We start from the raw sequence: 13,337 nt of genomic DNA on the forward strand, positions 1-13,337 counted from the left end.
CACGTCACCGTGCCGGAGGCATGGAGGAGGAGGAGTCGATCCCCCTCTGTCGAGGTACCGCGGTCCACAGGGTTTTCGGTCCCGTGGCTCACGAGTTGAGGAGTGACCGCCGACTGCCCACTCGTCTCTCTACCCCACTCCCGGCGGACCGGCGGGCCGACGGACCTGTTCTCCTGGGTCGCTGCACATCGTGCCGATGTCTCGGGCATCGATACCGGTACCGAAGAACCGGCCTTCGATACCGATGCCGTCGAGGTCGACGTCGAGGGGCCGGCGCAAGTTCCAAAAAGACGGTCCCGCAGAACTTGCCTCGCAACCTGAGTCCGTTTCCGGAGACCGAGACACAAAGCACACGACTTGAGATTGTGCTCCGGCCCGAGGCACTGGAGGCACCAAGCGTGGGTGTCGGTCTGCGAGATCGGCCGGCCGCAGCGACCACACTTTTTAAATCCACTCGGGACCTTCGAGGACATCGACGGAAAAATCGCGTCGGCGAAGTCAAAGTCGGCAATGGTGGCTAAAATCACACCACGAAAATTGAAACCGACCGAGCGGCCACTAGGCCGCAACGAGGCGTCCCCGCTAGAAAGCGAGGGAAAAGGAGGAGCGCGTGCTCCACACGCGCAAAATTCTTTTTTTTTTTTTTTTTTTTTGGATAACAAACGAAACTGAAAGAAGAAGAGGCCAAAAGGGCCAAGAGCGACGACCCGCGTAAACGCGGTCGAAAATTCCGGCGGCTGAAACGAGAGAGTTGCAAAAACACGACTCTCTCAGTCGCGGGAAAAAAGTAACTGGCGGGAGCGGTCGCGCACGGGCGGGAAGACGGCCGCGCATGCGCGGTGGGCGTGCCCCGTGCCGACCGTCCCGCGAAGCTTTTTCCGGTTGGTGGGGGCTGCCGCGGACGTCAACCCAGTCGTGAGAACAAGCAGCCTGCTTGTCCTCGGAGAACAACTTATCCTCAGCCTCTCTCACATATCCCCCTGCCTGCACACCAGACTTGTGCTAGTCAGTACCTCAGACCTGTTGCTGCTTGCCTTCTCAATGCCTCCCAGCTGCTGATAACTCCACATTGCTGTTTCAGGCTCACTGTTGCCTCAAACCTGACACTGCACACCTTACTTCCAAGACGGAGCCTCAATATTCTTCTAGATGTTTAAACAGCTTGAAATTACAAGCCCAAAAGTTTTCCACAGAACAGCAAAGAATCATTTCCTGGTTCCATATTCTTATGGTATGTTTATGCAATTCTGTTAAAAATACATTCTATCCCTCATTATCATTTGCTTTTGTCCTCTCTCCAATTCAATTAGCTATTATTTATTTATTCTATTCTTATAATAAGCAGTCCAGATGTTTGCCTTTTCCCACTGTCTATCTAAGCTGCTTGTCACTGGAATTATAACAGCTTGCCACTTGAGGGGGTTTGAAAATAGATACTGGAGATTACAGAAGAAATGAGATTACTTTGAAGCCAAGCTGACAAGGAGATGGTGTCCTAAGAGAATTGAAGATATGTATGCATGTACAAGCACTTAGGATACACAGTGAGGAAATAAAAAAAATGTATGCCTGCAACGGAGATGGAAGCAAGGAGAATAAACTAGCAAGAGACACAGAAAGAAAGCTGTGTCCCAAAGCATGAGTTATAGGAACCAAGTCAGCCTTGAGTGGTGTCTTTAACTGTTTATTTAAACCAGAAGTAACAACCTTTATACACAGAGATGCCACATGAATGTCAGTACTATCCCTAGCGGGCCACACAGAAAATTAACAAATGTACCTGTGAAGAGCAAGGGAAAATAGGCAAGAAGGTTTCTAGGGAGAAGTGCAAGAAGGGCAAGTCTTACCCTGAAACCTTAAGGGATTACAAATCCCAACCTCCCTGAGGTAGATTACCCGCTCTTCACTAGGGGAATAGACCTTCCATTTCCTCTGAGAGCCAGGAAGCCTATAGTTCCCAGCTACCCCAAGATAGAACACTGATCCTGCCAAGGAAGATAGCAGATACTATGCTTCCCAGGCTCCTAGAGCGGAGAGTGATGACTGGTTCAGGAGGGCTAATCAAGGGGATTGGAAGCAGCTGGGGGAGGAGCAGCAGGCAGAACCCATGGACTGGCAGCCCTTAGAGGGAGTTCAGGGGATTTCCCAAGGAGATGAAGCAGCTGGGCCAGAGCCTATGGATATCTCTGCCCTGGCTAAGGTAAAAGGGGTGAGGCTGAAAGGTTTTTAGAGTCCCTATTCTCTAAGCTTGGTGCAAAGGTGGAGAGAAGACTCCTTGGCAAAGGCCCTTAGAGTATGTATGCTGTCAGCTCCCAGCTCCCAGGACTGTTCCCTGAAGGGGAGAAGGTCTAAATGAAATGCTCAAACCGACCATGCGAGTGGATACAAGGAGTTGGATGCTGGTATAATAAGGGAGGGGGTCTCTTCATCCTCTACACGTGTAAGGGGTGAAGATATAAAAGGGTTTGAGCTGGAAGCAGTGGAACTGTTATATATCTAAATGAACACTGATTTGAGCTGGAAGCAGCGGAACTGTTATATACAAACAAACTCTGTTCCAAGTATGAGCTGTTTCCGAGGAATGCATGAACTTGGGCCAGTGGGGGGTGGAGTCTTGTTTCAATATATCAGGGGCTGGGGGGGCCGCTATATAGGCCCATTCTCTCCAGGCTAAACAATTTGCCTTCAAGGACTGTGTTGATTTCTTGGAAGGGGGAACAAACTGAAAAAAGAAGGCTATATTGAAATCTTTTGTCACAAGCTGCCCTAGGCAATGGCCTATATGAACTTAGAGACTGAATGCTCAGGGCCTGGAAAGACTGCACTGGGGACTAGGTGTGAGGGATTTGAGTGGATTAACTATCCTGATTTCAAGTTAATAAAAGGAAGTTCACCAAGGCGGACAGAGTGGAACTGTATTTCGGACCACCAAGGGCTGACTGACCTCTCGCCTTCCCTTGAAAGGGGAGGCATGGCAACAGTACCATATAATTCACTGCCAATATAACTCAATGTGATGACTAAATGAACATAAATTATTACCAGAGTGCTCTGTAATCATACACTTCTGTCTTTCCAAACAGTTGCTAACACTGTCAAACAAGTCTTGTCCCTTTGTCGTATCCTTCAACAGCTCCACTGACAACAAAACTTATGACGTTGTGCGGGGCGTCTTCTGTGTATACTTCCCATGATTTCACAGGCCACATAAAATTCAACGGCAGGCCACCTGAGGCCCAAAGCCATAGGTTGCTCACCCCTGATTTAAACTGTCCAGCTATATTAAGAGATGAAAGCAATCCTCATTGCAAACAATAGATATGAACCATGCTTGTGCATCCTGCCTCATCTCTGGTAAAAGTGAAGAGACGTTCCCATCCCAAAGAATTGTCTTTGAAACACTGTTGTTATAATACCCAGATGCCAAGGAGGATAAGGTCAGTTACTGCGATAGATAACATTTTCCATACTATTAACTCTTGAATTTGCTCAAAGAAATCAACAATGACTTAACAATTTCATAAATTCTATTTTCTAACACTATTCAGAAAGTTAAAAACTCTACCAAGGACTTGCAAGCAAAAACATTAAGATAGACCAGTGACTCTCAACCAGTGTGTCACCAAAAGGTAGGAGGTGTGTCACCAAAAATTTGGCATAGACAGTAAACCTATTCTTCCCTTAACAACCATCTGTGCCTGTAAGCTGGGGAGAGAAGAGATCCAGAGTCAGGCAGTTGAAAACCCTATAAGTAGTCCCCATTTCTGCTTCCCCACTACCTCCAGCGATAGCTGCTGCCACCAACCTCAACTGGAAGTGATGTGGGTCTGCTCTACATAGGTTTTATTAGCTACATAGTTTCTGAGTTGCATATTTGCATGGTTCTGTGTTACTTTGCAGTATCTGGTAATGGAGGAATTTTGTGATGTCGTTACTGAAGTGACACCAAAATTTGAATACAAAATTGTTTTGTAGGAAAACCTTTAAGGGGAAACACTTTAGCTCTATGCTCTAGAATGGATAAAATTTCTTGATGTTAACAATAAGTTTGGTGTGAATTTGCCTACCATTAAACCCCACTTTGAGAAACAATGCAACACACTGGTTCCAAATTTCTCACTGATAAAGTAAATAAAGATTCAAACTGTTTATTAAAGTAAATTCTAATTTAAAATATTTATATTTCCCTTGTATCATTTCTAACAATGAAATATTTAGAACTGATTTTTTTGTTCAGCTGTAAACTTTAGTGTTCAATGCAGAGGCATAGCCACGGATGGGCCTGTGTGAACCTAGGACCACCCAGTTTGCGCTCAGGCCCATCCAGCAGCGCTGCACACTGGAAAATGCCGGCACTGGGGAGCAAGTTACGCTTCCTGCTGTTGTGGCACCGCTGTTTTGCATCTCCCTCTGCGATGTGTCTGTCTTTTAATAGTCACTGGCAGCATGTAAGAATCACTGCCACTGATGCCAGCTGACCTGGAAGTCTTCCCTCTGCACATCCCCCCCTCCCCAACTCTGACATAATTTCCTGTTTACAGCCTTGGAGGAATGCAGCAGAGGGGAGAATTCTGGGTCAGCTGGCAGCAGCAGCAGTTATTCATACATGCTGCCAGCGACCCTTTGAAAGATGCTTCATTGGGGGGGGGGGGGGGAGGATAGGAGAGAAGGAAAGTGTTGGGCATGGGGGTAGATGGGAAGGACAGAAGGAGAGATGCTGCACAGGGTGGATGGGAAGGAGAGAGGGAAAATTGTCGGCCACGGGATGGATGGGAAGAAGAGAAGGAGAGATGCTGGAGGTTGGTAGGAGAGGGAAAACTGTTGGGCATGGGGGTGGATGAGAAGGAGAGAAGAGATGCGAGGGGGTAGAAGAGAGGGATAATTGTTGGATGGGGGGTGGAGGAATAATTGTTGGACGGGGGGTGGAGGAATAATTGTTGGATGGGGGGTGGAGGAATAATTGTTGGATATGAGGGGGAGGGAGGGATAGATGCTGCACAAGAAGGTGAAGGACAAGACAGGAAAAATGCTGGCCTAGGAGAGAGGAAGGGATAGAAGCTGCATAGGAGAGATGAAGGACAAGAGGAAGAAAGTTGGACCTGAGAAGAGGGGAGGGAGAGATACTGCAAAGGGGAGAGAGGGATGAGACAGGGAAATGTTGCACATGGTTGTGGACGGAAGGAATTGCTGGAGAGATGCTGCAGGGAGGTGAGAGAGGTGTTAGACTTGAGATGCAAGGGAGAGAGAAATGGTGGACAATAGGAGAGAGGGAAGAAGAAAAAGAGAGGAAGTGATGTTGGACATGAGGGTGGAGGAGAAGAATGGAGAGATGCAGCACAGGAGGAAGGGGAGAAGGAGGGAGATGTTGGATACAGAGGCAAAAGGGAGTGAGGGAGAGATGCTGGACTATAGGTGGGAGGAAAGAAGGAGAAAGGCTGGACCACGGGAGAGCAGGCAAGAGGGAAGAGAGAAGGGAAAGGAAGATGCTGGTCTGGGGAGGAAGAGGAAGCCGATGCTGGGCTAAAAGGGTGGAGGAAGGGAGACACTGAGAATGGTGGAAAGCAAAATGGAAATTTAATAGGTATCTGAAAAGTAAAAAGAAAGGAAAGAACTAAAATGGAAAGATCAATATGTCAGAGGCAAGTGTAATTTAAGGAATGGAACAAGACAGGAGAGAGGAGAAAAGGCAAATGAGCAGCAGCTGCTTGAAGGAGAATTAGCAGAAGACAGACAGGAAAGCGGAAAAGAGAAACTGAAACCAACATGATGGGAAAATATAATGTCTAGACAACAAAGGTTAAAAAAAAAGGCATCTGATTTTGAATTTATTAACTGAAATATGTTAGCTTGTAGTATTGGGTTTTCCTTATCCTGAAGTATCTGCTGTACACTATTTCTTATGTACACCTGTATTGGATATTGTTCGTAGAAGACTGTTCTTTTTAATAAACTGAGCCTTTTTTCACATCCTGACTTCCTTTTTTTTGTTTGTATAGTTTTATGGAAGGATTTTGATTCCTTCTTTTTAGTTTCGCAAATGTGCATAGCGGATATTTTTATTGTGTTCAGTAGAAATGGAAATACATATCTTTTTTTTTCTCCACTGTTGCAGTACATGCCCAGGTTCCTAGTACAATTTTTTCTACATATGTTATTTCTAATTTGTGATCCCTTGTTCTGTATTTGATGAGGGTCTGTTGGTGATTGTAATGAAAGGTGGGGAGATTGCAGAGAGGAGAGGGAATTGGGGGTGCATCTTTATTTTGTGCTCTGGGTCCTAGCATGTCTTACACCAGCCCTGACCCTTGCTGAAGGGACCAAAACTCCTTTCTACTAAGCTTGGCAGATATCGACAACATCCTTGAGCCACCCACTAAGCATGTGTGGGGTGTTAGCATTGGTGGCTCAAAAAGATGCTACTGCTGTCTGCCAAGCTTGGTAAAAGGGCCATCTTCGGAGGAAGTCTTCAGCTGACAAAACTTGGGGATCGTCATGAGCTAAAGTATTTATATTTTAAATTGGGAGGTGCTGGGGGAGGGGTGGAGAGTGGAAGGGGGGAGAAAGGGGTGAGGGCAGAGAGAATATTTTGTGCCCACCTACTTTGAGCTCAGGCCCACCCAAAACTGGCTGTCTGGCTACGCCACTGTGTGGCGCACACATGAACATTGTCTGTCAGGTGTGTCACAACAGAAGAATGGTTGAGAATCACTATGCTAGACTGTACTTACCTTAACGTGCTGTCCATGTCAGAGTGGGTGGCAATAACCCTGAAAACATACTTGTCTGGTAATAATGAAAAGCAGTCTCCCGGGCACAGCCAATGCCATTCATTTCTCTCCAGTGGCAATAACTGGCTGTTATCATAGGCCTGGTAAAAACAAGGATTCACATGCATCTGCAAATTAAAAAGAAAATAATTTATGTAATTCTACTAGCTTATGTACTACTACTATGGCCTGAAAAGAATTCTACACAGTCAAGGTCTAAAAGACAGATAAACGGGTATCAATGACAATATGCAGGAAAAAATAAGAACACTAAGAAACTGTATGGGAAAAAATATTCATTCATTTTTGGCAGTAATGTAAAAGATAAAAAAAGAGTTCAGGTTATTGCAGTATCTCATTGCACCAATTTTCAAGAGAATAAGATTTACTACTATATATGGTTACACATATATTTATTATTTCACGGGAAAAAGACATTCTTCAAGCTCTCTGTTTAGCAAAAGGCTGACAGGAATGCCACCATCATGACACTGGCAAGCTCCTTAAATCTTGTTAGATCTAAGTTTCCTGCACTGTAGTAAACAGCAATGCCACCAACCTGGGGCGTAGCTGCTGGCCCTGGACCCCCCTGCTGACTCCCCTCTCAACCCGCCATCGCCATCTGTACCTTTGCTGGTGGGGAACCAACCCCCGCCAGCCGAAGTCTTCTTCCTGCGTTTGGTTTCTTCTGAGTCTGACGTCCTGCTGCACGTACAACGTGCAGGACGTCAGACTCACAGAAACAGAACGAAGCCTTGCAATCTGCAGGGCTTCATTCTGTTTCTGTGAGTCTGACGTCCTGCACGTTGTACGTGCAGCAGGACGTCAGACTCAGAAGAAACCTTACCAAACGCAGGAAGAAGACTTCGGCTGGCGGGGGTTGGGTCCCCACCAGCAAAGGTACAGACGGCAACGGATGGCGGGCGGGTCGGGGGGGGGGGTCAAACTTATTTGAGGTGGTGCTGGCGGCGGCAGGGGGTGTCGGCGATGGCGGCGGGGGGGGGGGGGGTCGGTGGCACCCGGGGGGGGGGTAAAATGTACCCCCCTCACCTCGGCTCTGGCCCCCCCTACCGCTGAAGGCCAGATACGCCCCTGCCACCAACACCAATTTCTCAAGACTCCTCTGTATGCAAATGCTATAAGCGTGGAAAAAAGATGGGAGAGTTAGAATAGATTGTACTACATGAAAAGATACATTTATTTCTGATGCCTGGTGGAAGATAATCAATGGAACATTGTCATACCAGGGTACAAATTACACTGCAGCAACAGGATGGATCATATTGGTGGAGGAGTAGCGTTATATGTTAGAGGGACTTGAATCAAATAGAATAAACATTTTGCAGGACACAAATACACCTTGGAATCCTTATGGATAGAACTTCCATATGTAAAGGGGAAAAGGATAGCGATACAATCATCCACCTGGCCAGAACGAACAGACAGATGAAAACATGTTAGCAGAATTTAGGGAAACTAAAACTAAGTAACACAATATAATTGGCAATTTCAATTACTCCAATATTGACAGGATAAATGTATCATGAGGGCATGCTAAGGAGGTAGAGTTCCTAGATAAAACCGACTGCTTTATGGAGCAGCTGATTCAGGAATCAACAAGAGGGGGAGCAATTCTAGATCTAGTCCTTAATGGAGCACATGATCCAGTGCAAGGAGTAATGGTGCTGGGGCCACTTGACAACAGTGATCGTAACACAATCAGATTTGATTAAATAACTGGAGTAAGTACGCACTGGAAATCCAATATGTTAGCATTTAACTTTCAAAAAGGAAATTATAATAAAATGAGAATGGTCAAAAAAGACTGAGAAGAACAGCTGCAAGAGGTCAAAAATTGACACCAGGCATGGACATTGTTAAAAAAAATACCAACATGCAAGCCCAGACCAGATATATTCCATGTATTAAAAAAAGGCAGAAGGAAAAGGGGGGTAAATCTTTTTGTATGGCTCTTTAAGAGAATAACTTTATAACATTTATAAAAGTAGACTATGCACTTATGCTTTATAAAATGACCTCCCTGAAAATTGCCTCATAAAGTTTCTTATGTTCCTAAGCAGCAGTAACCTTGCGTACACATTTGGTTGTAGAAATTGCAAAATACGTATTTTATAAAATATGCGCCTAATCACCGAGCCCACCCCTCAGACCACCTAGGTGTATAAAACATTAAAGTAAGCACTATGTTTCTAAGCACCTACTTTTATGAACATATACTCTCAAGTAATCTTATAAGCACCTATCTGAGCACGTAAACCGATTTTCTAAATGCTCAAATGACTTATAAAATTACAACTTAAGTAGTGGCTTTTTAACAAAGCCTTCACAGTTTTGCAAATTCATATTAAAATTGGTTTCTTGTGCATTTTATTGTCCAGTGCAGAAAGAGATCTAAGAGCATTGCTAAGAGTAGCCTTCCTAAATCATGAAAAGAGCTGCTTGCTTGAATATTTGAAGCACGTTGGATTAAACTCCTGAGGAAGCTAGAAATCATGGTGAAATGGTGGCCTTTGTTAGGTTTGAAATAAAATTAAGGGCCCCTTCTATCCAGCCACGCTAGAGGTCCCTGGTGCGGCAATGCTGACAAAGCCCATTGACTTTGAATGGGCTCGGTCTGCATTGCCGTATGGGAACCGCTAGCGTGGCATGATAAAAGACGCTCACAGCTCATTCTTTGGCGATTTTTACAAAATCTGAACTTGATTTGCATAGACCACAAAAAGACTGTTTAAATGCTATAAATATAGAAGTCACTTTTCATACCGCATCATAAAAAATACTTGAGAATTTTTAAGACCAATGAAAGAAACGAACTGCTTTAGAGACAAAAGAAAAGTTACATGAAGGCATTTTTTTTGTCTTGCGGTTTCGGAGGTCTGTTTTCTTCTCTCTTAATAATATGATGTGAAGATCAAAATTCAACTATATTGAGTTATTATTGGAGGTTGTAAGTCCAAAAAAGCACCCATTTCAAGTCTATTTCATAGAGGCAGCATAGGTCCCTTTGTGCCTTTATAAAACAGGTTCCCAGATTCAAACCAACAGCACACAGATGCCGTGACACACAAATTTGAATCTGCTCCAAAAAAAAAAAAGTGTAAATGTGTGTTTGTGTTCTACTTATGTGCATGCATATTCATTGTAAATCTGCCTCTGCTCACTCAAAATACGCCCCAGGAGCAGGTATGCACAGATCACGTAAAAGTAGATACACTCTTTCCACATGTGTGCTTTTTATGCATTTAATTGGCCACACAACTTTATAAAAGCTATTTTCTGCCCGTAAAACAGGATTTGCGTGCAGAAAAAGCTTTATAAAATTATTCCCTCAATGTGTTTCTTAGATAATAGCTAATTTGGAGATCTGCAATTTACATAATTTTAATTTAGGGCTACCTCGTTACCACACACTAACAATCATTATCATGCATTATTTACCAGTGTGAGAAGGAAGAGGCTGTCCTATCCTGGTTAGGCCCCTAGAGGGCGCTGTTCCCCTAAAATGTCCAGGGAGAAGGGCTGGGTGAGTCACTAAAGGGAGCCAGTAAGGGATGTATAGCAGGAGGTCGCTAGGACCGAGGAGAGTCCTGGAGGAGGAAACAGGTGCAGCAGGTTATGGGCTGGGTCCTGTTTAGTCATTATCCACTTAAGACCCCACCTGAGTTGTGAGGGAGAAGGGAGAGCTAGCAGCTAAAGAAGAGAGCTGGTAGCTGAAGCAGGAGGATCCCCATGAGAAGTACTGGCTGAGCCCTTTGGACTGGTGGTGAACTGTGTGCAAAGCAAGGAAGCTGGCTGGGGTAAGAAGGCCCTAGAGTGTCAGGTATAAGAACTGTGTGTTACAAGGAAGGACTGTGTGTCCGGGTTACAAGGAAAGACTGGGTGTCCATGTTACAAGGAAGGACTGTGTGTCCAGGTGCTTAAGCTGGAAGATTGAACTGAGTAGGAAGAAATGTTTAAGCTTGTAAAAGTGTTTTAAGCTGGAAGAAGTGTGCCCAAGGAGGCGGGAATAAAAGATTTGTATGAGAAAATCCTGTTGATGAGACCTGACTATGTTGCTTTTTTGAGAACCAGGTCACCCCGAGTAGAAAGGGGTAGTAGACGAATTTGCATAAAATCTGCATTCTGAGAACCAGCTCACCCTGAGTGAAAGAGGGACCTGGGATCCTGAGGTGGGAGCTTCATCTTCACAATAGCCTCATCTTCACACCACTGCTCTAATTTGTGCAAGAGGACCCATTTACTATAAAATGCACTTTAACAGCAGTATCAGGTGCTACCATAGTAACACATTGTAGTAAATCAGATCCAATTTTCTTCTCATTTGACCATTTCCACGCTGGGGGGACAATTATCTGGATGTGATAAGAAAACTGAAGTGTTGCAGTAAAACTCCATTCACTGGGTAAATCTCTCTTATCTGTACCCTTCTCCTCCACTGCTAACTCTAGACTCTGTTCCTTTTATCTTACTGCACCATATACATGCCTGGAATAGACTTCCTGAGCCGGTAGGTCAAGCTCCATTTCTGTCCATCTTCAAATCTAAGCTAAAAAGCCCACCTTTTTGATGCTGCTTTTAACTCCTAACCCTTATTCACTTGTTCAGAACCCTTATTTTATCATCCTCACTTTAATATTCCCTTATCTCTTGTTTGTCCTGTTTGTCTGTCTTAATTAGATTGTAAGCTCTGTCAAGCAGGGATTGTCTCTTCATGTTCAAGTGTACAGCGCTGCGTACATCTAGTAGCGCTTCAGAAATGATAAGTAGTAGTAGTAAAACATCTAAACTTAAAATGTATTGTTTAGCAGATAATAGCTCATATACTTTATGTATTTTGGGAGCTGTGCAACTGTATAAGAGTTAGAGAAAAATAAGGGATTAGATGGTTCAGTGGACCGACACAGAAATAGAGAGACTTTTTCTAATGGTATGCCATTTCAAATTTCAGCACTAACTGCCAGCAAATCAAAATCATTACCATCTGAATACCATTCAATGGTCTACTTGATGCGCCGAGGGGGGAGGGGAGGGTCGCTGGACATGGGTGGCTGGAGGGGGGCAGGGGAGGAGAGGGTTGCTGGACATGGATGGCTGCGGGGGGGGGGGCAGGGAAGAGGGAGGGGGGGAGGGGGTCCTGAGACCAGATGGGTGGCTGCAGGGGAGGGCAGGGAGACAGAAGAGACGCTGCAGGGGGGCAGGGGGAGAGGAGGGTCACTGGACATAGGTGGCTACAGTGGGAGCAAGGGGAAAGGAGAGGAGGGTTGCTGGACATGGGTGGCTGCAGGGGGGCAGGGGAGAGAGGAGGGTCGCTGCAGGGGCAGAGGAGGGTTGGTAGGGAGGGGGTCTTGAGACCAGATGGGTGGCTGCAGGGGGGGCAGGGGAGAAGGAAGGATACTGCAGGGGGAGGGATTACCTTGCTAGCGCCCATTTCATTGCCTACCGAAACAGGCCTTTTATACTAGTTGGAAATAATTATACAGGTATAAGACATGTTCAGCATGCTATACCCACACCTTTATTCTCCCTACTGCCACAATCCTACCTCTGCTGAGCTGGCTCTTAGTGAGTCATACGAGATATTTCATTTTCTTTGTCCCAGTTACTACAGAAGAACCTAGTGGCTCAGCTGTATAGCTTTCTTAATAGTTGCTATATGCAGTGATAGCTAAGGACTAAGGGCCCTATTTACTATGCTGTGTTACAGGCGCGTTAGCGTCTTTAACGCGTATTAACATGTACGTGACAACAATATTCCTATAGTCACCTACATGGTTAACACGCACGCTAACTAACACGCCTTAGTAAACAGTGGCCAGTCCAGGTTACAAATACCTGGCAAGATCCCAGACAAGTACAATATATTTTATGCTGCTTATCCCAGAAATAAGCAGTGGATTTTCCCCAAGTCCATTTTAATACATAGTAGCAATAGAAATGATAAGTAGTAGTAGTAATAATGGTCTATGGCCTTTTCCTTTAGGAAGCTATCCAAACCTTTTTTAAACCCTGCTAAGCTAACCTCCTTTACCACATTCTCCCAACGAATTCCAGAGTTTAATTACACGTTGAGTGAAGAAACATTTTCTCCGATTCATTTTAAAATTACTACTTTGTAGCTTCATTCTATGACCCTTAGTCCTAGTATTTTTAGAAAGGGTAAACAAACGATTCACATCTACACGTTCCACTCCACTCATTATTTTTTAGACCTCTATTTATAGACCTCTATCATATCTCCCCTCAGCCGTCTTTTCTCCAAGCTGAAGAGCCCTAGCCACTTCAGCCTTTCCTCATAGTGAAATCGTCCCATCCCCTTTATCATTTTCATCGCCCTTCTCTGTACCTTTTCTAATTCCACCATTGCTCCCTTATCTTGTCTGCTGAGCCCTCCAAAACCCACTACCCCCAACTGTACACCACTACAATAGCTTTTATGGATGATGGAGGCACCTATATCGTCCTATATTGTCCAGGCTTTAATTTTGAGTTTGCTTGATTATTGTAATATTGTCTATTTGGGAGCTTCTAAACAGATATTGAAGAAGCTTC

At 44.8% G+C, this 13,337-nt stretch overlaps 1 protein-coding gene across 1 annotated transcript in view; it reads right to left on the reverse strand.

Moving 5' to 3' along the window:
• Positions 1-13,337, reverse strand: part of APLF (aprataxin and PNKP like factor) — a 497,521-nt gene that overhangs the window by 396,268 nt on the left and 87,916 nt on the right. The window contains exon 3 of the mRNA XM_030196354.1: positions 6,729-6,895. Within this exon, the coding sequence (XP_030052214.1) occupies positions 6,729-6,895 (167 nt within the window). The remainder of the gene's footprint in view (positions 1-6,728; positions 6,896-13,337) is intronic.

This window comes from Microcaecilia unicolor, chromosome 3 (genome assembly GCF_901765095.1).
Source record: "Microcaecilia unicolor chromosome 3, aMicUni1.1, whole genome shotgun sequence".
In the NCBI taxonomy this organism is placed as follows: Eukaryota; Metazoa; Chordata; class Amphibia; order Gymnophiona; family Siphonopidae; genus Microcaecilia; species Microcaecilia unicolor.